This window comes from Cavia porcellus, unplaced genomic scaffold (genome assembly GCF_034190915.1).
Source record: "Cavia porcellus strain 051 isolate PalLab524CR breed Dunkin Hartley unplaced genomic scaffold, mCavPor4.1 scaffold_12, whole genome shotgun sequence".
NCBI lineage: Eukaryota > Metazoa > Chordata > Mammalia > Rodentia > Caviidae > Cavia > Cavia porcellus.
Window position 1 is genome coordinate 9,106,041 of NW_026947495.1, and position 24,196 is coordinate 9,130,236.

Consider the following 24,196-nt stretch of genomic DNA (forward strand, 5'->3'; position numbering starts at 1 on the left):
TGACCTGTATTCCTAGCACGTAGGAAGGCTGAGGTAAGAGAATTGCACATGTGAGCCTAGCTTGGCCAAGTTAGGGACTTTTGCAGAACACTGTCAAAAAGAATAAAAAGACCTAAGCGTGAAGGTCCCCTCCTCACAGCACCCATTAAATTGCACTTTACAGCCTACAGCACCAGCATGATTTTACTCTGGGCCTCACTGTCCTGCCCCAACTTTTTTCCCACCAGCACACAAGCTCTTTTTTCCCTGCCAGCCAGCATGTGGGAGAAGCAGGCTTGGCCTTCTTGTTCTTGGTGCTTCAGGAAATTAAGGGACACCACAGACTTTTCTTCCCCACACCCAGCTGGCCCAGTCATTTAAATCTAGTCTGTTTACATATCACAAAGTTAAACTGCTAAAAAAACATCAAAAAAAGGAAAGTTCTTGAAAGGGACAGTGTGTATTGGCAGCTCATACCATATCGCAGTTTGCCGACTTGCTTCTGCCATTGTTTCTCAGGCACAAGGTTTTCCTCTCATTTTGTGTGCTCTCATTTCCACTTTACCTCATTTCTGGATCTCAGCCAAGTTGAGTTTGTCTGACACAGTTACAGAGGAAGGAGAGTGAGGTCCAAGAGCAAGTTGGATCCAGTCTGAGCAGCAGCCAGTACTGATTATCTTCATTGCTTTTATATTAATAATAACACAATAGCAAAACCACCCTTTCCCATTCATATCCTCAGATACCATTTGCAAATTAATTTCTTTGAAGGAAATGTAAAAACATGGAAAAAGAAGAATCACCTTAATACCACCTTCTAATGAGTGTGGTGACACACACGTGTAATCCCAACACTCTAGGAGGCTGAGGCACAAGGGGAAAGAAAGGTTGGAGTATGGCTCAGTGCAAAGGCCCTGGTGTCAGTCTCTGGTATTACAAGACAAAACCCTAGAAAATAAAACAGAAAATCCCACCTCCCAACATAATACCATTTCTTAATAGCTTGAATCTTGACTTACTATCTTTATTCTCCATATAGGAATGCACATGCAGTCACTCATTTTCTTGATTTGTTTGCCTTTTATGGTGATGTTGCACACTGAATTTTTAAAAATTAACTTAGTGCTTGGCCATTTTAATCACATTATTAAATCATCTATTGGATCATTTTTAATGAGAGCAATATATTTCTTTTAAGTATGCTTCACTTAAGTACCTATACCATGTCCGACTCAAGGGCATTTAAAACTAAACTGCCTCAGAGCACACATCCTTCTAGACAAATCTTTTTGGATATCTGTTATATCCTAATGATAAATCCTGGGCATTGGGCTTACTGCACTGTGGGGTATGCACTTTTTGCTTTCTGTGTGCTCTGCGAGCCTGCCTGCAGATTGTGTGCTTCTCCCTGTGCTTGCCAGTATTGAGCAATGCGTGGAGATAAGCCCGAGCCTATTCAAGATATGCATTGCTCCCCTTCTGGACAGATGTCTGGAGACTTTCCCTCCTCTTGTCCTCTTTGCCATGGTCTCTGTTCCTCCACATCCCTCCCTGCTCACCTGTAGCTTTCCCTGGCTAGCTTCAGTCTGCCATAGGAAGCTTTCTCAAATGCTCTCCTTCAGTCTTTGCTGCTGCTTAGTGTATTTGCTGCATAAAACATTCTGGAGAATCAGTATGGTACTTGAGTTCTGAAACATACCCATTTCTTTTAGTTTCAGATTTTTAGTAACTGAATTTATCGTCATTATGTGTTAACCTATATGCAAATCAGCCATAGGTCTTTTTTTTTTTTTTCCTCCTAGACTAGAAAGATGTAATGCCTTTCCTATCTTCATATCTAGCACATGGTGTTTAAAGTACATGGACTGCCACAAAGTAGGGAAACTGAAGTGAATGAGAGTGGATTCACTTGGATTTAATGATTAGGGTACTTAGGAACAGTATAGAAAGCTTGTAAAGTTTTATTTATGGGGACTTTAAGGGTTCAGCTTCCATGAGACCTTGGCTGACCTACTTACCAGGAGGCAGGTAGCTGTGCATAATTCTTGGAGGGAATTGTTTCTATGCTTCCCAACCTGGGCAAAAAGGTTGCGGTGTCCAAAAAGTCTTCAAAAGTTTAAGTCAACTAAGATGGAAACTATTTTCTCTACTTTGGTTTAAACTACAATTGAGTCCTGCTTTAATTGTATGTGACTGATTAGGTTTTTATCCTGACTTGTTTCCCACAGGGCATGGTGCTGATGTGAAGTGTGTAGACTGGCATCCAACCAAAGGGTTAGTTGTTTCGGGAAGTAAAGATAGTCAACAGCCAATCAAGTTCTGGGATCCCAAGACTGGGCAGAGTCTTGCAACACTGTAAGTGATAGGAACCTCACCTTGGTCCCTGAACAAAACGAATAAAAGTAGCCCATATTCTTTAACTTTTAGCTTTTTCTCCTCTTCCACATATATCTGAGAAAGTAATTTAGATAGCATATGGATTTGGATCTATAAAATTTTTAAATTAAATATGACTTTTGTCTAAATTCCTTGTGAAATAAAGCTTAGTATTTGATTAGGCTGTCACACAAGGTGGTAGGAGGAAGTGGTGGTGGTAGTGTTGTCACCATTTTATCTTTCTGTCTCCTCATCAGAACACATCTTTTGGCACAGTGTGTAGTTTATGTCTGTGTGTCTCACCAGGCATAGCCCAGCCTTCTGCATCCTACTCCATCTATTGATGGAGAAGGCTTCTCTCTGTTTTTGAGGCAGTTCTCTGTTTTTGTCTGAATGCAGCTAAAATGCAGCTGCATGATAACATTTATAACACTGACAGTTACATGAAAACATAATTCTTTTGCTCAAGCTGTTATATCTGGCCCTTCTGATTGGGGAGTGAACCACTGACCATGTGAAGTGGTTGGGGCAATGCTGCTCTGGACAGCTCCATGGACACAGCTATATACAGTTTTGTGGGAATGGTGTCCCTTGGAGACTTCTACAGAGGTCTTGGAATGTTATGTTGTCTTTAGATCAAGTTCTTTGTCGTAGTAAAAGGAAAGTCATTGACCTTTATTTATTTAGTTACTTATACTGGATATTGAACTCAGGGAGTGTTAAGTTGCATTCCCAGGCACCAAACCTTCCCCCGCCCTTTTAAATTTACTCTGGGACAGGGTCCTGCTAGGTTCTCTGGCCTGGACTTGAACTTGCTGTAATCCTCCTGCATCAGCCTCCCAAATAGCAGGGATTATAGGCATGAACCACTGTGTCTATAGCCTTTCAAAAGTTTAATAAGCTTTGTCAAATATTATTTCACATCTTTCATTGCTTCCCGTGCTCTTCAGATGAAACTTTTCTGTCCAGTTGAAGCTCTGCTGCTACATTTAGCTGGATGCTTAGGTAGTAGATACTATTCTGTGGCTTGTTCAAGTGTACATTTAATTGTAGTTCTGTAATGGTGCCTTCTTTATTATTTTTGGATTGTACTTCCACAAAATAGTCATGTCAACAGATGCTTGTTTTGTATTCTGACAGTTTTATTTTCTTGGTGCTTTTTTCCTAGTCATGCTCATAAAAATACAGTCATGGAAGTAAAATTAAACCTCAATGGCAACTGGTTACTCACAGCATCACGTGACCATCTGTGTAAGCTTTTTGACATCCGAAACCTGAAAGAAGAGCTTCAAGTGTTCCGAGGTCATAAGAAAGAAGCCACAGGTGAGTGATATATACTTCTTGTCCTGATGACTACTGACTATATACACCTTTCTCATACCTGAATAATTTCTTTGCCTGTGTTATTGTTTCATAGCTGTGGCCTGGCATCCTGTTCATGAAGGACTGTTTGCCAGTGGTGGATCTGATGGTTCTTTATTATTTTGGCATGTTGGGTATGTATAGAAGGCTGGAGGATAGCTCAGTGATAGAGTGCTTACTTGGTATGTGCTACAGACCTGGACTTGATCCTCAGCATGTTAGAAGTAACACACACAAAAAAATTTTTCTCTGTGGTGTAAAAGAAGCAATTTATTCTGCTTCAGAAATTTGGACAAGGCATGGTAGGGATGGCTTATCTATGCTTTGTTGTTTGAGGCCTCCACTAGGAAAATTTCAGTGGTTAGGGGCTAGGAAGGGTTGAAGGCTAGGCTTTTCTGGGGATTGTGCACAAAAGCACTTTTGAGTGGCTTTTCCAAGTGATATGTGCTGCTTCAAGCATTCCAACTTGTCCCCGTTGGGAACGTTCAAGGAAGGGTATACCAAGAGTCTCAGATAAGAAAGCATGGTCTTTTTTGGCCTCATCTCTGTGAGTCATGCAGTGTGCCTTTGACACATTCTGTTGGTATAGGTAAGATCAGCAAAAAGTATATTTCATGAAGCGACCATCTAAATGTGTACAAACCTGATGCAAATTTTGCATTGTTCCTAAGTGTTTAGTATTTCCTGTATCAGCATCTGCCTGCAGGTTCCCTTTCTGTAAATTTAGCTTGGCATAGAAAGTGTAGCACCTCTGATTTTGGATATAGGAGGTATTAAGAAGGGGAAGTAAATTTTATCGTAAGGCTGAAAGAAAAAGTTTTTGGTTTTGTGGGGTTTTTCTCTTTTTTTTTTTTTTTTTTTTTTTTAATAACTTTTGAGAAAAATATTTCTTTCTGGTGCTGCAGGGTTGAGAAGGAAGTGGGTGGAATGGAGATGGCCCATGAAGGGATGATCTGGAGTCTAGCTTGGCATCCTCTTGGACATATTCTCTGCTCAGGCTCAAATGACCATACTAGGTAAGTTTTTTTTTTTTTTTTTAATTTTTTATTTTTCATATTAGATAAGTTTTATTGTGAAAAACTTCAAGGAACTTGTACTCATGAAGTAGTGGGAAATATTATATGTATTTGTATTTGACTGATGATGTGAATTGATTGATGTGACTGAATTGTATTTCATCTTGTTTTTAGCAACATTTTTTGTAGTGGTTAATACACACTTATTTTGCAAGAAGGATGCTGAATATTTAACGTGACTTTATGTAAATTTTTTTGCCTTCTTTTAAAAAACAAAATTTTTGGTGGGAGGGGTTAGCTCAGTGGCATAAGTGCCTGATAGGCAAACACAAGGTCGTGTTTGATCCCTGGCTAAAAAACAAACAAAAAACCCATAATCTTTGCACAATATACTTTTTTTTGGTAACGGGGATTGAACTCACAACCTTGTGTTTGCCAGGCAGGCACTTATGCCACTGAGCTAAATCCCTAGCCACAATTCACATTTTGAGAAGAAAGATATTGTAAAAATTTGCTTACCGCAGACTAATACACTAACTGCCCAGAAAACACTGAAACTATGTTTCCTCTCTCCCATCACTTTTATTTGGATAGCAAATTCTGGACTCGAAACCGACCAGGTGATAAAATGCGAGATCGATATAATCTAAACCTATTGCCTGGAATGTCTGAAGATGGAGTAGAATATGGTGAGACTTGTACATGTGTATATTCTATGACATGTTGGTATTCTGTTATAAAAAGTGTTAGGTATCGAGAAGATTATATAAAACTAATTTAAGTGTTACTGTCTATTGATTTATAAATCATCCAAGATGTGATTCATTTTTATAAAGTCTTAATCCTATTGGCCCCTACTTTGATACAATCTCTATTAACAATGAGTATATTATTATTTGTAGATGATCTTGAACCTAATAGCCTGGCAGTAATTCCAGGGATGGGGATACCAGAACAACTAAAACTAGCTATGGAACAAGAGCAGATGGGTAAGAGAAGTCACATGTATCCAATTTCATTTCTATAAAATTTTTGTAGACATTTCTTATTTTCATAATGTTATGTTGAAAAACCAGCATGATTTAGATTGAAAAATTTTTATGAAAGTACCTAATATTTAAAAATTCATTCTTCCAAAAGATTTCTTTCAATGTTTTTCACTGAAGGGGCTATTTCTCTTTATGGCTTCAGGGAAAGATGAATCAAATGAAATTGAAATGACAATACCAGGTTTAGACTGGGGAATGGAGGAAGTGATGCAGAAAGATCAGAAAAAAGTACCTCAGAAAAAAGTCCCCTATGCTAAACCTATTCCTGCACAGTTCCAGCAGGTGAGTGACTAATCCACGTGCTGTGAGACTGAAGTCGGTTTACCGATGTATTCTCCAAGTTGTGAGAAGAAAGAGTAAGGCATGGAACAGAGCATGTTGAATGTCTGTCTTCTGTTTCAATTGTACCCTCAACATGGTGTGCCTTTAAGCGGCTGACAAGGCCTGCCTGCCTCCTGCCTCCTTTCCCCACTCCATTGTTGTCTTCTCTTGCTTTTCCTCTCCCTACACTGTCTTGCACTGAGCTATATCCCCAGCCCTTTTTTAAAAATGTTTATTTTCAGATAGGATTGAAAATTGCTTGGGTGCCTCAAACTCAGTTCTCCTGCCTTAGCCTCCCAATACCTAGGATTAAAAACACATACCACAATAGGGACATCTTTTATTTTGAGAGAGGGTTCTCACTGTATTGCCTAAACTGGTTTTCAGATTCCTAAACTCAAGATAATCTTCCTGCCTCAGCTTCTGAATGCTGAAACTGCTTGATGTTCCTGACCAGCAAAATGTTGCTTTTCGTTTTGTTTTATTTTCGAGACAGGGTCTTATGTAGTTTAGGCTAGCCTTGAGCTCACTGCATACCCAGGGTTGAATTCCAACTTGTGGCAATCCTTCTGACTCAGCCTCCCACTATCAGCAGTGTTTTTGCCTCAGCCTCCCATGTGATGGGATTATAGGTTGTGCCACCATGTCTGGCTTGGATTCTTTTTTTTTTTTTTTTTTTAATCGGTACCGGGGATCGAACTCACGACCACCTGCTCACAAGGCAGGCGCTTATGCCACTGAGCTAAATCCCCAGCCCCTGGCTTGGATTCTTAATAACATGCAGTATCCTATAGTTTTTATCTTGTAGAAATTTCTGACCAGTAATGTACCTGCCTCACTTCATTCCTATGTCATTAAGAATTGCCATTAGAGCCGGGCATGGTGGTGTATTCCCGTAATCCCAGTACTTGGGAGGCTGAGACAGGAGAATTGTTTGCAAGTTCAAGTCCACTCTGGGCTACAAAGTTAACCCAAGGCCAGCCTGAGTTGCATAGTGAGACCCTGTCTCAAAGATAAAAAAAATTAAAAAACAAAGAATTGCCATTAGGAGTTTAGCAAGTTGGACTGACTAGATGACACTGATGGATGACTTTCCCCTATCATTATCTTTATTTTAATATTCTCTTTTTTTCTAAGGCTTGGATGCAAAACAAAGTTCCAATTCCTGCTCCAAATGAGGTACTAAATGACAGAAAAGAGGACATTAAATTGGAAGAGAAGAAGAAAACCCAAGCAGAAATTGAGCAAGAAATGGCCACTTTGCAGTATACAAACCCACAGCTTTTGGAGGTGTGTGGAGCAGAGGGGGAATGGGGCGTGTGGAGTGGAAGGTGATCTTAGGAAGCAGCAATGACATTTTTATTGTACTTACTCTTTGGGAAGGGGATGGGGCTCTCAGGTTGATCTGTTGAACCTCTGAGAGTCCCATCCATATGTTGTATGCTGATTTCTAATAGAATCCTCCTTCTTAGACTTTTGCAACCAGATCAGTGGAGCAGTGTGTATACCTAGTATACATTTTCAGTAGAAAAGCCAAAGCCAATGTTGTTTTAATGTTGATTATTTATCTGTAGGTAGAAGAATTTTTCTGCTAGTAGGTGGCTTGTTTCTGTTTTTCCCACCTATGACAGCTACTAAGAGTGATAAATTACCGTAATAATTGGGCTTTCCCCACACAAGATATAAATAGTCCTTCCTATCATTTTCCCCTTTACTAAAAGTAGCTTTCTGAAGGGAATCTGGCAGCACTTTGGTAGTCAGGAGCACCCTGTTAGGATGTTTGCATAATAAGTGGATGGTGGTTAATTTTGAGACATTGAGAGGTTGAGCAGTTAGTATGTTTAGCAATATGTGATAGCAATATTGTCATCTTTGAGGGCTCCAGCTTGTTTATTCAACAGCTTTTCTTCTTTCATTGCAGCAACTTAAAATTGAAAGACTTGCCCAGAAACAAGCTGAGCAGATTCAGCCTCCTTCCTCATCTGGCACCCCTCTCCTTGGACCTCAGCCCTTTCCAGGACAAGGTCCAATGTCTCAGATTCCTCAAGGTTATCAACAACCCCATCCGTCTCAGCAGATGCCAATGAATATGGCTCAAATGGGGCCTCCTGGTCCACAGGGACAATTCAGACCTCCTGGGCCTCAGGGACAAATGGGACCACAAGGTCCTCCACTGCATCAGGGAGGTGGGGGGCCACAAGGATTCATGGGACCACAAGGGCCACAAGGACCGCCACAGGGGCTGCCACGGCCTCAGGACATGCATGGACCCCAAGGAATGCAGAGGCATCCTGGACCTCATGGTCCTTTGGGACCTCAGGGGCCACCTGGACCACAAGGTAGTTCTGGTCCTCAAGGTCATATGGGTCCTCAGGGTCCACCTGGCCCACAGGGTCACCTAGGCCCCCAAGGCCCACCTGGTCCTCAGGGCCACTTGGGCCCACAGGGGCCTCCTGGAACTCAAGGTATGCAGGGACCACCTGGTCCTAGAGGAATGCAAGGACCTCCTCATCCTCATGGGATCCAAGGTGGGCCAGGCTCTCAAGGGATCCAAGGTCCTGTGTCTCAGGGACCTCTGATGGGATTGAATCCAAGAGGAATGCAGGGACCTCCAGGTCCCCGGGAGAATCAGGGTCCTGGTCCCCAAGGGATGATGATGGGCCACCCACCTCAAGAAATGAGAGGACCTCACCCTCCAAGTGGACTGCTGGGACATGGCCCTCAGGAGATGCGAGGTCCTCAGGAGATGCGGGGCATGCAGGGGCCTCCACCCCAAGGATCAATGCTGGGCCCTCCCCAGGAACTGCGAGGGCCTCCAGGCTCACAAGGTCAGCAGGGGCCGCCCCAGGGATCTTTGGGACCTCCACCCCAGGGTGGCATGCAAGGCCCCCCTGGACCTCAGGGACAGCAGAACCCGGCAAGAGGGCCGCATCCATCTCAAGGGCCAATACCATTCCAGCAGCAGAAAACACCTCTGCTAGGTGATGGGCCCCGGGCCCCCTTCAATCAGGTATTATTTATTTCTAGCTTGTAGGATTAACACATTGGGAAGATATACTGTGCGCCGAAGTGGTACTGCTGACAACTGTGAAAAGCAGTTCTTGAGTGATGGTGATGTAAGATAGCATTTTGGCTGAAGAAGAAATTAGTGGGACAAGAATTCAGCTCTACCACCATCTGATCTCAGTATTAATCTTTACTTAGAGTTTTTCCAGAAAAAGTATTAAATACAGTTTATGTTGGTCCCAGGGCTCCAAAAGAGCTGTGACTCTGAGGAAGGGACATGATATTTCATGGGTGCTTCAGGCTGTTGTGATCCCGTTTCTGGACCCTTGACTTTGTAGCCCAGTGTTCTATGTCCTGGCTGGCAACCCGTGTGCCTGTGACTTCACAGTCAGCTTTACTTTTAAAGATGATGTGACAAAATATTTGACTCACAAATTTTCGACTGTGTACTCCACAATTTTCATTTCAATGAATGCTTTTAAAGAGTTTGTGATTCCAAAATTGAGCATTCCAAAATACTTGGAGGAAGGAATATTTTTGTAGACATTTCCTTAGTCCTGCTTTAGGAACTCTTTATTTTATTACATCTGCACTGAACATGAGAGATGGTGTGATGAGAGTTTGGAATGTTGTAGGTTGAATTACAAAAATACTTTATGAACATGAAGAGATTGACTACTGTTTGGCTCTATTCCACACTACATTTCTAAAGTTCTTATCCTGGAAGAGCACTGTTGGGCTGTGCACAACTGGGTTTCATTTCTGAACTGAGTTGTGGCCCGGAAGTGAGCAAGAAAGCTAAGGGAACCTCATTATATTGTCACTGAAAGACACTCTGGTATCTGGGAGAAGGGCTGTTACAGATCTGTATGTATCAAACAGTCTGTTTGACTGAGAATCTGTAATCTGAAGATAACTATCAGAAAAGTAGTTTACTGAAGCAAAAGAACTAGTAAACAAGTAAATTAGATAGTGTTCTTCAGTAGGTCATTCAAAAATTACAAATGTCCCAGCTAAGAAAAACTCAGTGGTGTTTCAGTTTCAAATTTTTATTGGATACTTTTTAGAATATAGGGTAAAATAAATAAAATCTTGAATTGCCATCCTAAATGGCCCTGTAACATGAAGCATTCTTTATTTTACTTATGTATATGTAATATTTATTTGCAGCATAATTTTCTTGGTGGTAAATAACAGTTTTCATTTAGTAGGATAAAAAAATAATGACTTTAAGCTGTCATATTATGACTGTAATTTTGAACATGTCAGATTCAAGAGGCCAGGCCTCAGGTTCTGCAAATATTCAATAGTGTTTCTCGTTTTCCATATGATAGAAGATTTTATGCATGAAAAATATAATAGTTGTAAATTTTTAGTTGATCTGTAGAAAATGGTAGAATGAATTTGAAGATTGGACAATGTGTAGAGGTTTCTGGTCTCAAATTTGGCTTTGTTCATCTTTCTTATATGCTGAAATGTCACTTTCTTCATTGTGACCAGGCCAATTATTTACTCAATTACTTTGGATTTTTAAATTTTTATTTTTATTAGTACATGTTTGTAGTACCTAATGATTACATTCATCATGGGAGGTTGGTATATATATGTATATGAGACACATTTTAAGTCTCTCTCAGACCAGTTATTTAAACCAGCTGTTTGCATGGGTTTAATGTAGTGAAGTTGTTTTTAGGTATTTGTAAGTAGCTAAGAGCTGTCCTGAACACAAAGGGGCAGGTAAGGAACTGACTGGCGTTGGGCTGCTACGGCACAAGGAATAGCTCCTGTGAGGGCCACTCCTTTGCATAGCTAGTTAGGAACCTGAAAGCAATTGTAATAGTGGTATTTTTGAAACTGCTCTCCTCACGGTAGGTCTAGTCACTGCAGTAAATGTAGTTTTCATAGAAAAGATTATTTATTTATATATTTGGTTGTCAAGAGACCCAATCCAAAGTCATTGGATAGTATGGCAAATTAGCATTTAGACCTAGCTAGATGAAAACACAGATAGGACCAGTGAAAAGCTGGAGTTGAGTGCTGTGGTCCTGAGTGCTGAGATTGTGAGGATTATAGCAGCAGGCTTACATCAAACAAGCTGCAGGTGGGTGGCATGAGCAGCAGGTTGCTTAGGAAGAGGATCTTGGAAGTCAGAGATCAGAGGGAGGTGAAGGGGAAGCCAGTGGCAGCTGCTTTCTTGTCATGGGAGGAGTCCTGGCTCTGGTGGCAGTTTTCCAGGCCTTTATTCTTCTAGGAGTTCTCGTTTGGTGTTATAAGAAAAGTTCTGGCTTTAACCTGTTAAACCTGTTAGCAGGTTTAAAATATAAGGGTTTCCTTTTTACTCTTGACAAGAGAAATATCTCCTTTTCTCCATTTTAGGAACAATTTTATTATGATGTCAATATTCAGTGCTGGACGCATTAAGACAACCTAGTGTTTTTATCTTGTCACATTATAATATAGTTGTTATTCATGAAACGCAAGCTGTGATTTCACACCCACTCTCTGAATACCTCTGTTTCAGGAAGGACAGAGTGCAGGCCCCCCACCCCTGATTCCAGGCCTGGGGCAGCAGGGAGCACAAGGCCGAATTCCCCCTCTAAACCCTGGACAAGGACCTGGCCCCAACAAAGGTGAGTGTCTGCTCTGCTGAATGAGTGCAGATTGTGTCCCTGTTGTGTACATCTTATAGTCAGTAGTGTTGCCAGTACTGTCTGGGGGGCTCCCGGGGTAGTGAGGGTGCAGTCATGCAGGTAATAGCTTTGTGCTGCACCAGTTTTGTAGGAATGTTTAGTGAGACCAGTTCGGGGACTTCAGGGCCTCCCGGCCTGATACTAGCCCTGATGTCACCTGGAAGGGCCTGGCTGCTGTGTGCTGGCTGCCTTGTTCTTCTCACTGGGAGCAGAGGTGGTTCTGTGCTCAGGGGAGGCAGTTGCAACAGTAGAGCTGTTACTGCTTACATTTTTTTGACAGAGTAAAAGAATTAGAATTTCAGCTGTTTTTGCTTTTACTCCCTTGTCCCCCCAGGTTGTATCAGATCAAATTCTTTAGGGATTTATATTGTTCTGCACCATTTGAAAAGAATGTACTGGCATGTGGTGCCACATATTGATACTGTGAAAAATGAAGAGATGAGATTTGTCAGCATTTAGTAGTGGGCATATTTGGAAGTCAAAGAATTAATCCTAAGAGTTGAAGGAAGCCAGGCTGAGCACTGGAGACTTTGGTTGGGCTGCAATGTTGAGTGCTGGCACACTGTGTGCAGAGCTGGAGCAGAAATGTGGGAGCCGGCACCTTACTGGGCCAGGAGTTAGAGAGGACACTGGGAGTGCGGATGAAGAGGAATTAGGAGACGAAGTGTTTCCTAGAGAGAAGTCACAGATCAGTTCATCTGACTGTGGAGACTGTATTTCCTAGAACTGAATTTCTACTGGCTAAGCCCATGCCATTGTGTAGTACATGTTAGGGCCTTTTTCTCATTTTATCAGGGTAAGAAAGTCCTTATCCATGCCTGTCCTCCCAGCACTCGGGAGGATGAGGCAGAAGGAGTGCCATGAGTTTGATGGTATCCTAGGCTACATAAGCAAGTTCAACGCCAGCCTGCACTACATAATGAGACTCTGCCTCAAAAAAAAAAAAAGAAAAAGAAAAAGAAAAGAATATCCTTGTTAGCATTTATAGCCCTGGGACTTTGGAAGTTTAAAGCTTTTACTTATGTGAGATAATAGGAGGAAAGGGGCAAGGTCAAGGAAATAAACAGTATATTTTCCTGTCCCATTATATGGATGTGGTAGCAGAGGGAAAGAAAGTGGCCTGCAAGGATTTAAAGAGAGCACCAAGGACCTTCTTGAAGCTTTTGGTGGACCCTAAGGGAGAAAGAGTTTGACCTACAAAGTACTGTCATCGAACTGAGAGCCATCTCTCTTCCTCTCCCTGCCCTGTGTCTGTCTCACCTGTTACCCTCTCCTTCTTGCTCTTCTCCTTTTCTCTATGCCCTTTTTTCTCTCTCCTTTTCTTTTTCTCTCTTTCTCCTCCCAGGGACCAAAGGGAGAAGGGAGAGCCGAGAAAGTGGCCCTGCCATCCCCCACTGGATTAACTGCTGCCGCTGCCCCATCATCAGTGGCCACATTGCTACTAATTTTTAGTGGTGGGTTTCTTTCCTTGGAAGAGCAGGGTACTTTTAAACAGATAGAGGTAATGGGAGGAGTAATGTCCGTGAGTATGCAGATGGATGCCTCAGGTCCAAGATTGGCTATGTCTGGGATTTCATGAGGCTTAGGCAGCATTGAAGTCAGAATCTTTAGCTACAGGGACACACAGTGAAGTGAGCAATCCACCTGCTCAGGGGAAATGGATCTAGCATGTTTGTTTGCCAAGTGGATGACAAGGAGTCGTGTAGAAGGGGCTTTTTTCACAGCAAAGCAGTGAGGAGACAGAAGGGACAACAGATTCAAGAGGCATTCTTTATAATGGTATATTTCTATCCGAGTTTTCTAAGCTCTCCATATCAAATGGTGAGGAGGACTTGAAATAGCCAAAAGACACAGACAAACATGAGAAGGAGGAGGGATGTTGGGGAGGTAAGAATTAAGGCTGAGGCTGGGGATTTAGCTCAGCGGCATAAGCACCTGTTTTGCAAGCAGGCATTCATGAGTTTGATCCCCGGTACCAATAAAAACGAAAAAGACCAAAAAAAAAAAAAAGAATTAAGGCTGAGCATGGAACATCAAAGGCTTGTTGGACTGCCAGGAATACCAGTAGAAGGCCCGAGCCAGACAAGTGGAAGGATTTCATTTAAAAAGCTTAGCTGCTTTAGAAGCAACAGTGTTCCTTGGCTACCTCCTTTTTAAAAATGTTTAAATTGTATGTTGATAGAAGATAGTGCCACAGTAGCTAGCTCAGTGGCTGGGGAAAACAGTCCCATCTGAGTTCAGAGTTAGATGGCATTAACCGTACAGATTTCATTGGCCTCTTCCTCCTTGTATTCAGTGCCTGTCTCCTTTTCTTTTGTGGTTCTGGGGTTGAAACATAGGGCCTGGTTCATGGTAGGCAAGCTGTACCACTAGGCTATATATAACCTTAGCCCAGATGCTTTGAGCTTATTACATATATTCAAATATTCTAAAAAATCTTTAGTGGAATTCCAATGTAGACTGCAAAGAAAGGTGATAATGTGAGACCCCATTCCTGTAAAGGAGCAGAAAAGGTATACAAATCCGGAAATGAAGGCCCTGGAGGGCCCCTGGTTCCTTATAGAATAGTGTGCTGCAGACTTTCATGGGAATAAAGGGATGAAATAAGCAAGCCAGGAATTAAAGGAGCAGCAGTGCAGGTGGTGCAGTGTAGGCTTGCACAGCCTTCATAGGCACCGGTGAATTGCTGGTGTGCCACCATCTGTTCCACAGTGGTGCTTTCCTGTGGGAAGCCCACAACCCTAATGAAGTCACAAGAGAAGAGCCACGGAAAAAGGAAGTCCATTCTTACACAGGAATCTAGTGATAGGCAGTTTCTAGAATACATGAGGAAGCAGACACTGCTGACTTTATGTGGCATCAGTAGTTTCTCTGGGGTCAAGTTACTAAGAAATTTATTGGGGATCAGGTTAGGAAGGAAACAGACACACAGCCAGAGCCCTGGCTTCCCCATGATACGATGCTCCAGGGACGTCTGCTTTGTAAGTGTGCTGAGAACCGAAGGATGGAAAGCATTCCGAGGAAGAGTGTTCTGAGACACAGACTCAGCAGAGACCTGCACTTCCACTTCTTGGAAGCCAGGGTAATGGTCAGCTTTGTTTCTTTTAGGTGACTCCCGAGGCCCTCCTAACCATCACCTGGGCACAATGGCAGAGAGGCGACATGAGCAGAGTGGTGGCCCTGAGCATGGGCCTGAGAGGGGCCCTTTCCGCGGTGGCCAGGACTGTAGGGGTCCCCCTGACAGGCGGGGCCCTCATCCAGACTTCCCTGATGACTTCAACAGACCAGAGGACTTCCACCCTGACAAGCGCTTTGGCCACCGGTTACGTGAATTTGAAGGACGAGGAGGTCCTTTGCCACAGGAAGAGAAGTGGAGGCGAGGGGGCCCTGGACCTCCCTTTCCTCCTGACCACAGGGAGTTCAGCGAGGGAGACAGTCGGGGTGCTGCCCGGGGCCCTCCTGGGGCATGGGAAGGCCGTAGACCTGGAGATGAGCGGTTTCCCCGGGATCCTGAGGACCCACGGTTCCGAGGGCGTAGAGAAGAAAGGTGGGCTATTGTTGTGCCACTCCCTCATGCCTTCCCTGGGACTCTTTGTTTGTGCTCTCACAGATCTCTTTCCTAGTTTGCTGGGTAGGGGGGCTCCCTGTGTCGTTGTTGGTCCTGTCCTTGGTAGGTTGTTTTATTTAGTCTTTAAACAAAGTTATACTTTATGGGTTTTTTTGCAATTTAGAAATCTTTCTTGTTTTGTGGTTCTTTTAAAGGGGTGATGAGAAAGTCTTGGGGATTAGGTATTTTTAGGTTCTCTTTGATTAAGTGATGAAAATAGAAGCAAGATATCTAAATGACTAGTAAAAGGGTTGTAAAATAGATATAGTTTGTGTGTAATTACCTAAGAAAGTAATAAAATCAGCTTGAACTGGAAGTCTTGTTAAATTTACATGAAAACAAAAAATTTTATCAATTCCTGTTCTTCATATATCTTGTATTCCTTTAATGCTCCCAAGCAAAATAAAAGTTTAAGCTTTTTTTGTTTTGAGATAGTAGAGCCTCATTATGTATCTCAGACTGGCCTTGAATTTGTAGGATCCTTCTCAAGTGCTGGGATTGCAGCACTTGATTCCAAGCAATCCTCCCAAGTTCTGGGATTGCACGTGAGCAGCACCACATCCATAACTTTTTTTTTTTTTGGATACTGGGGATTGAACTCATGACCTCGTGTTTGCCAAACAGGCACTTATACCACTGAGCTAAATCCGTGGGCCCCCCCTTTTTTTTTAACAAAAAAGGACAAAAAAATACGGAACTTCAAAACCAAATAATAGATTAACAATGATTAATATATTGTATAATGTTATCGTCAAAGTAGTTGTTCAGATTACAAGATATAGGCATGGAAAAAATGATCAAACAATGAACGCAAACCATTCTTTTTGATGAACTAGCACAAATTAGTATGGTTATCTATCATGTAGCTAGATAGATAGATAGTCTTTTCCCTTCTTTCTTTTGTCCTTTCCCCTATCCCAGTTGTTTCTTTTTGAGCACTTTCTTTCCCTTTCTCTTTTATAATATCTATTGTACATTTTGGATTTTATTTACTCTTTCAGTTTTTCATACTAGGGAGACTGTGATGTTTACACAGGCAAGTCTGATTTGTTTCACTTATAAGTATGATCTCAAGTTACATCTACACTATAATCTTGAGTGAGACTTAGTAATTAACAATGATAACTTCATCTGCACCAGATGCTGTCACATCATTTGATTGATACAAGAAATCTGTGCGCTAGATGTTAACTATTCATGTCCTCTGGACAGAGATTAGACAATCAGCTGCATCTTGACTTTCTGAGTCTTGTAACTAGTCTCCATATTGAGGCTTCAGGCCCTGAGCCTAGCACTCCTAGTGGATTGCCCCTCAGGCATTTCTTCCTTTGTCTTCTCATCACATTTTTTGCTACCCTGTACATGGTACAGTGCAGGGGTAGAGTTGGCTGTCTGCATTCTTGAAGGATTTATCCAAAAAGAATGGCTGACACTATGGTCAGGGAGGGTGAAATAGCAAGAGCTAAGAGAATCAGATATTTGGGGGGAAATCAGCCAGCTTTCATTATGTTGGGTTGAAATATGTGACCTCTACAATTTAAGGGGAGAAGTTTATTGTGGCTCATGGATTCTGAGGTTTAGTCCATGGTCACCTAATTTCAAAGCAGAAACGTCATGGTAGAAGGGCATGGTGAAGGAAAGCTGCTCAACTCATGGTAACCAGGAGACTGTGATGTGAGAAATGCGCCAAGGACTAGATCTAGTCCCCAAGGCCACTCTTCCTTGGGGTCCAGAAAGAGTCCCAGTTCACTGTGGTTCACTCTGGTCAGAGCTTTCTTCTTGTCTGGCAGTACATATCTTCATAGCACTGAGCCTTGCTTGACATAATGCATGGTTGGCCATTGGTATTTGAGGGGTTACACACACCAAATCCATATATGCCCAGGTCCCTGATAAAAACTTGACTTTCTGCTGTCAACTTTAGTCATCTGTAGACAACTTATAATACCTAATGACAAGAAAAAGAAGTCTGAATGTTCAGTATAGACACAATTAATAAAAAGCATTTTCAGTGCATGGTTGGTTGACTCTACAGCTGTAGATACAGGGTGTGTTTTTTTCTTTATGGCCTATTTAAGTGGGGGACATGCTGACTCCTTATTGTCTCCTCAGATCTAGAGCACAATGGCAGTATTCTGTAGATAGGCCATAACTGTTCAGTAAAGGACCTGTTAAATGGGGGAGGAATTAGAGAAGGATCAGTCTCTTAGAAGGTGTATTATTAGTTTGCTTGGGCTACTGTAACAAAATACCACAGATGCAGGCTGGAAGTCCTAGACTGAGGATTGGTTTGGTTTCTGGTGAGGACCTTCCCTGACTTGCAGCCTTTTCTCTGTGCCCTCACACTGTGGGATGGGAGAGTGCTCTCTTGTGCCTCTTCTAAGGGTCCTAAATCTCAGGAGAGCGTTCTCTCAGGGCTTCATACAGCCCTAAGCAGCCCCAAGGCAGTACCATCCCAGTCAGGTGAGGAGCTTCAGTATGAAGGATAGGAGGGGACACAAACAGTTCGTAACAAGTGGTGTTTTCTAATGAGGGAAATTAGATTCTTTGCATCCCTTTGTACCTAGTACAGTGATACAGTGAAGCTTGAACAAAAGAGGAGACCTACTGTCTTTCAGGGCAACAGTGCTTCCTGCTGAATTCATCCTGGCCTACCTACCTTTACCTCTTGGCCAGTTCCACCCTGCCCTTGACTCATTAGTTCAGCTAGTGTCTTGAGCACACCCATGCTATTTACAGGAAACATGACTCAAATTAAGTTACCTCAGGACCAAAAAGATTATTAAAAATAGACCTAACACTAGGCACAGAGGCTCATTCTTGTAATGCCAGCTTCTCAGGAGGCTGAGGCAGGAGGATCTCAAGTTTGAGGCCAACCTAGACAAGGAGCTCTTGTATTAAAATTTTAAAAGGGGCGGGTGTGTAGCACAGTAGTAAAACATTTGCCTCAAATGTATAAGACCCTGGGATCTCTGTCACAGACGAGTGCCCCATGACTATAGGAGGAATGGTGGAATTAGAACACCTTAGTGAGTGGTTAGTGTCACGGCTGATGTAGGCCAGGGTCAGCAGTGTGTTGAGACCTCTGAGGAGTGAACTATTGGGGAGGCAGGGTCACCCATAGATTGCTTCTCAGCTGCAAAGGAGGAAATGTACCTTTGCATCATTGGTACCTGGCATTCTGAGTAGGACTAGGATATTCTTGCCAAAATATTTACCCTGTATAATGAGGTACATTTGAACTGGGTGATAGATAGCCTAGAAATATCTTGATAGTCTCTTCATAACATCCAGATCATCCAAGACAAAGTACTGTGTAGGAGAGGGGGAACTGTTCTTGATTAAAGCAGACTAAATCGCTGCTTGATAACCATGTGTAGTCATAAATTCAGTTAAAAAACAACTGCCAGGCTTGAGTAATAACAGCTCCCAGGAGGCTGAGGCAGGAAGATCACTGTGAGTTTGAGTCCAGCCTGGACTATATAGTGAGCTCCAGGCCACCTTGAACTATGTAATGAGACCCTGTCTCAAACAAAACAAAGCAAAGCAAAACAAAACAAAATGAAACAAAACACCCATTCTGGGGGATGTTTGGGGGCAGTTGAGGAAATTACAGTTGGCCTGGGTATTAAACGTCACTAAAAATGATACCATGTTATATAGCAGAAAGTCTTTGCTTTTAGAAGGAACATATGGAAGCATTGAAAAGTGAAGCATCATGTTTGTCATCTCTAGAGTTCAGAAGTGATTTTTAAGTAAATGGATAGAGAAAATACGATACAGTGAATGTGGTGAATGGGGGAAGGGTCCATGTGTGTTCGTGGTGCTGTCCTTCCAGCATTACTGCAGGTGTGAGTACTTCACAGTAAAAGGTCAGAGTGAAAGGTGTGGAAGCTCAGGGAAGGGTGGAGGCCTGGCTAGAAGAGGCCACACATGAGGGGCAAGCTGAGGTGTTCTCTTCTATGTACATTCATATCCTTTTCTGCTTGTAGGTCACTTTGCTTCCCTACAGGCTTTCTTGGTATCTCCCGGCTTCAGCAATACTCCCAGCCAACTTAGCCTTACTGTTCCCAAATATCTGAGGAAGAGATGTGGTCTCTGGCCAGGGCACCAGGTTGTTAGCCAGCCAGTGAGTGGGCTGCTGCAAGCCAGGTGACCTGCATGCCAGGGGCCCCAGGAGAAGGGCGTGGAAGTGTGCTTGGTGGCTGCTTTATGCCTATCCTATGAGGAAGCTGTGGGCAAGGCAGGGCAGGTGCAGACACATACCCCAAAACAAAGCCAGTGCATGGTATGTATCTCCTTTTTCCTGACCGTTTAAACAGTAAAGGTCATCCAAAAAAAAAAAAAAAAAATGTAGATGATAATTAAGGTATTGGAAAGCAGTGATAAAGAGCCTGGGCTATTATTCTTATTGGTCCAGTGGGGGGGGGGGAGCCTGGGCTGAATATCAAGCCTAAATTCAAAGCACAACCCACCCTTCCTACATGTACCATAGTGAATTCAGCTCTCTGGGCTTCATTGGAACTCACAGAGTTAATAGTATCAGTGTCAGATGATAGTGGAAAGGAGGAGATGAAACAAAAATAATATATGGAGAACATGATACTAATCATTTAAAAGGTGTTTGCTGCTATTATTATTCCTAAAAGTGGAAAAGCAATTTAAAATAACTTCACTTTCCTGTTTGTTTTCTTCTTGTCTGTTTTGGCCTCTGATATTGACTGTGAAATGGATACTTTGAAAAATATATAGCTTTATGTTTTGCTTTACTCACCAGGGACATTGTATCATAGCTTCTCCTATGTGTTTGCTTGATGCTGACAGATGCAGGTATCACAGGAAGTGGACACTGATTTTTCTTTTCTTTCTTTTTTTTTTTTTTTTTTTTGTACTGGGGATCAAACTCATGAATGCACATCCCCAACTGATTTTTTTTCTTTATATAGCTTCCGAAGAGGAGCCCCTCCAAGGCATGAGGGCCGTGCTCCCCCTAGAGGAAGGGATGGTTTCCCTGGACCTGAGGACTTTGGCCCAGAGGAGAGTTTTGATACTTCTGATGAAGCAGCCCGAGGTCGAGATCTCAGAGGTCGAGGTCGCGGCACTCCAAGAGGTAAGCAGCTCCAAGATCTGGAGGGGCAGGTGGCTGTGAGCACAACTGAGCAGTCTGTGAGTCAGTGTTGTTCGTTCTGCTTTGCAGGGGGAAGGAAGGGTTTACTGCCTACTCCTGATGAGTTCCCACGCTTCGAAGGAGGGCGGAAGCCAGACTCCTGGGACGGAAACCGTGAGCCAGGCAAGGAAGGGGCAGCATCTGCTGTGTGGGGAAGGTGACAGTAGGCCAGCATTCACCAAGTTGGGCCCTAGTAGCCAGTATGCCATCTTTTCCACCTTATCTTTCCACAGAGGCTGGGTTGTGTTTTGATCCTTTCACCGTAGTGTCAGACCCCACTTGAAGAAATATAAAATTTTTTTTCTCTAAAGCCAGACAGGAAAAAGATTTCTTCTAAGTAAGATAGTATCACTCTTTTCACTGAACTGTCTTGTTTTTAGAAAATAAATTCATTAAAATTGTCTAAATTGCTTATACTATAAATATTAGTAAAATTCATCAATGGAGTATCTTTGGGGTCCTCAATAATTTCTAAGACTTTAAGGACTTCTGAGAACTAATTCTCTAGGCTAAACCTGCCACCTCTTACTCTAGGAGGTATGTTTATTTCTAATCTTGGCCTTGAGCCTCCACGTATGTATTTATATATACCTGGCCAAGCAGATGTTTTCTGCTTGAGTGAATGGTGATTCTCAGATTGCTCCATCTTCTCAGTGGCATGATTTGCACCTGCTTTTGGTTGCATTGTACTTTGCCGAACTGACATTATCAGATGCTTAGCTGTGTGGATCTTGGTTCTTGTTTCAGGGCCAGGTCATGAACATTTCCGAGAGGCTCCTCGCCCTGATCATCCCCCTCACGATGGTCATTCCCCAGCCAGCAGAGAGCGCTCTTCTTCCCTCCAGGGCATGGACATGGCATCTCTGCCACCTCGAAAGCGCCCCTGGCATGACGGGCCAGGCACTTCTGAGCACAGGGAGATGGAGGCGCCTGGGGGCCCTTCAGAAGAGCGAGGAGGCAAAGGTATGAGCAGAGCACTGGGCTCAGAGATGCAGGAGCTTCGAGAAGCCTTGCCAGTGTCTGTTGCATGTTCTGTTCTCTAGAATGTGGGCTGTACAGAGCCACATGCTCCTAAGCATGTATGAATGCATTTTGTTTGGGTCTGTATCCCAGCTAGGCGGTAGTAGCACCCAGTGACTGCAAGTTTAGCCCCACAGTCTCCAGCCACTTCAGCAATCTCAGGGTTTCCACTCTAGCTTTTTGCAAAGGGGCTATGACCCTCTGCCAGGCTTGTGCTCCAGAGATTCCTGATCTGATTGACAGCTGTGGCCTCCACTAACAGCCACTCAGAGCCCTTCAGGGTGTCCTGAGTGGAGCAGAACCATTGTCCTCACCTAGTGTTGCTTTTTCATTCTGGGCTGAAGGAACAGTGCTTTGTCCATAGTTACAAGCCTTTGCAGAACATGATCTGCCAGGTAGTTTCCTGGGGAAGACAGTGGATTATGTCTACAACATGAAACTGTTAATCTTTATTTTATTAAAGGTGGCACTGACTTCCAGCTAGTAGGTATGGCAGCCACTGGAGGCGGACTTCTAAGTCTGGTCTTGGGATAGCTGGGTAGTGGCTTTTGGTAGGCTTAGGACTCCTGGAAAGACACCTGCTGTGTGTCTCAACTCACATTCTGCTCCCAGTATCTCCCTTGCTTATGGCTGCCTTTTGGTTCTCCTCAGAGTAAAACTTTAAGGAACTACTCACCAATTTCCAGTAGACTCCCACCTAAGCGGCCTTTTCAGTGTGCTGTGATCTTGAATGACTTCATGGGCAATGAGACACCTACTGTGGCCTAGTCACACATTTGTGGCCGTGGAGCCGACATGCTAGTTTCATGAGATCTCACTGCTTAGGCTTGCCCAAACTGCTCTATAAGATACAAAGCCAAGGTGTTTGGCTCATTTCCTCCTCTTACTTAGATCCAACCTTCACTCAGAAAATCTAAGACAAAGTAAAGGTGGCATATTGTCCTGAGAGCACATGATGGGAGATGTAGCAAAATACTGTCATTTCATGAGAAAAAATTTTCTCTTGAGAAAAAATTTTAAAAGGTAGAATTTTAATAACACCTACATTATTTGTCCATTTGTGAAAACAAGCCATGTCTGAGAGAAATAGTTCTAAAAGCTAGGTTTTGTTTTTGTGTTTTTTTCAAGAACTGTTTCACTTAAGTATGTAAAGGGAAGTCAAAGGGCACACTGTAATGACAGTAAACATTGATCCTAGCTGAGTACTTGGCCTTCACATCAGCAGTGGTTTGTATGTCCAGGTTGCTTTCAGGTCAGTGCTTTACTCCCCTGATAGCTTAGGAGAATGAAAGGATACTTTGTGTAGTGTGGAGGTGACCCAGCTTGGCTGTTCCCAAGAGTGCCTAGTGCTTCTCTCAGCTTTCTGGTGTCTGTCACACAGCCCTGAGACTGTGATCCAGTTGGTGCTCAGGACTGCAGGCCAGTATGACAGTGAGATGAGAGCCAGGGGCAGTCACACCCAGGGTTGCTCAGAATACATGGCTGGTCTTAGCCTCTCCCAGAAGTGATCCACTTTACCAGAGTGCAAGTTTAGAATGAGAATTATTGACAATCTGATACAAGTCTGTTGTGAAATGTTTTATTTCAGGCCGAGGGGGCCCAGGACCATCCCAGAGAGTGCCAAAATCTGGGCGTTCCAGCTCCTTGGATGGAGACCACCATGATGGATATCACAGAGATGAACCTTTTGGGGGCCCTCCAGGCAGTGGCACCACCTCTCGAGGGGGCCGGAGTGGCAGTAACTGGGGTAGAGGGAGTAACATGAACTCTGGCCCACCAAGGCGAGGCACTTCACGGGGTGGTGGACGGGGTCGGTAGAAGCAGGGCCGAGTAACTTTTAGCCTCTCTGGACAGTATTTAAGAACTTCTTGTGGACTTTACAAGCAAACACAAGGAAGTGTGTACCACTGTAGCTCTGAACTCTGGGGCAGCTGTGTCTCCAAGTTCCTGAGAATATCTTCAAGATGAAGAGACTGCCGCCGGCTGCCCTGAGTAGCTGACCACCTTTCGTCCTGTCTACCCTCCCTGCCCGACTCCCATGTTGTTTTGTGAAGATACAAGCTGGAATCTTTTTTTTTTTTTAAGTGTCCCGAGACATGGAGCACCTCCTTAAGTTCATGTCCAATTGGAAACTTGTTTCTATATGTACAGTTTGTCAGAAAAAAACAGTAAGTTGTTTTTGTATGAATACAGAATGTGATTTACGCAAGAATTAACAGAAACCATCTAGTCCTGAAGTGCTTGCCTTAAGAAAAGCCTTGGTTGCTGTTGCATCCAATGTGCTGAAGGTGTGTGTAAATGTTGCTGATTCTCCTAAGACTCAATGGGAACTGCTAGGTCATGTCTGCCAATGTTACTCAAAAACTGTTTCAACTAGAGTCCCCAAGCCATTCAGCCACACTATTTGTTACAGAGTGAGGAATGCTTCAAAGCTATCATAATGGAGTTTAAAACAGTCTCAGAACTTCACATAGGCTCTGATAGTCAGCAAAATTACACTCTGGAACAAATCTTTTTGGTTGTCCAACTGAGGGCTCTTCAGGGACATATCCTACTAGTCTTGGTTAAGAAGTGGAAGTTGATGACACGTAACTAAATCTTTT

The 24,196-nt window shown here is 43.1% G+C and overlaps 1 protein-coding gene across 12 annotated transcripts in view; it reads left to right on the forward strand.

Annotated features, from left to right (window-relative positions):
* Wdr33 (WD repeat domain 33) overlaps positions 1-23,815 on the forward strand; it is a 99,503-nt gene extending 75,688 nt beyond the window's left edge. For 11 of the 12 annotated variants that reach the window (XM_023561101.2, XM_063258803.1, XM_063258802.1 and 8 more), the window contains 15 exons: positions 2,208-2,334; positions 3,524-3,678; positions 3,773-3,851; positions 4,623-4,733; positions 5,328-5,422; positions 5,636-5,722; positions 5,925-6,064; positions 7,241-7,393; positions 8,025-9,113; positions 11,631-11,739; positions 14,908-15,346; positions 20,353-20,516; positions 20,604-20,696; positions 21,321-21,536; positions 23,182-23,815. In XM_023561101.2, coding sequence (XP_023416869.2) covers positions 2,208-2,334; positions 3,524-3,678; positions 3,773-3,851; positions 4,623-4,733; positions 5,328-5,422; positions 5,636-5,722; positions 5,925-6,064; positions 7,241-7,393; positions 8,025-9,113; positions 11,631-11,739; positions 14,908-15,346; positions 20,353-20,516; positions 20,604-20,696; positions 21,321-21,536; positions 23,182-23,411 — 3,287 coding nt within the window. In that variant the 3' untranslated portion in view covers positions 23,412-23,815. The remainder of the gene's footprint in view (positions 1-2,207; positions 2,335-3,523; positions 3,679-3,772; positions 3,852-4,622; positions 4,734-5,327; positions 5,423-5,635; positions 5,723-5,924; positions 6,065-7,240; positions 7,394-8,024; positions 9,114-11,630; positions 11,740-14,907; positions 15,347-20,352; positions 20,517-20,603; positions 20,697-21,320; positions 21,537-23,181) is intronic. The other variant, XM_063258811.1, reaches the window with a different exon arrangement.
* The last annotated feature ends 381 nt before the right edge of the window (positions 23,816-24,196 follow it).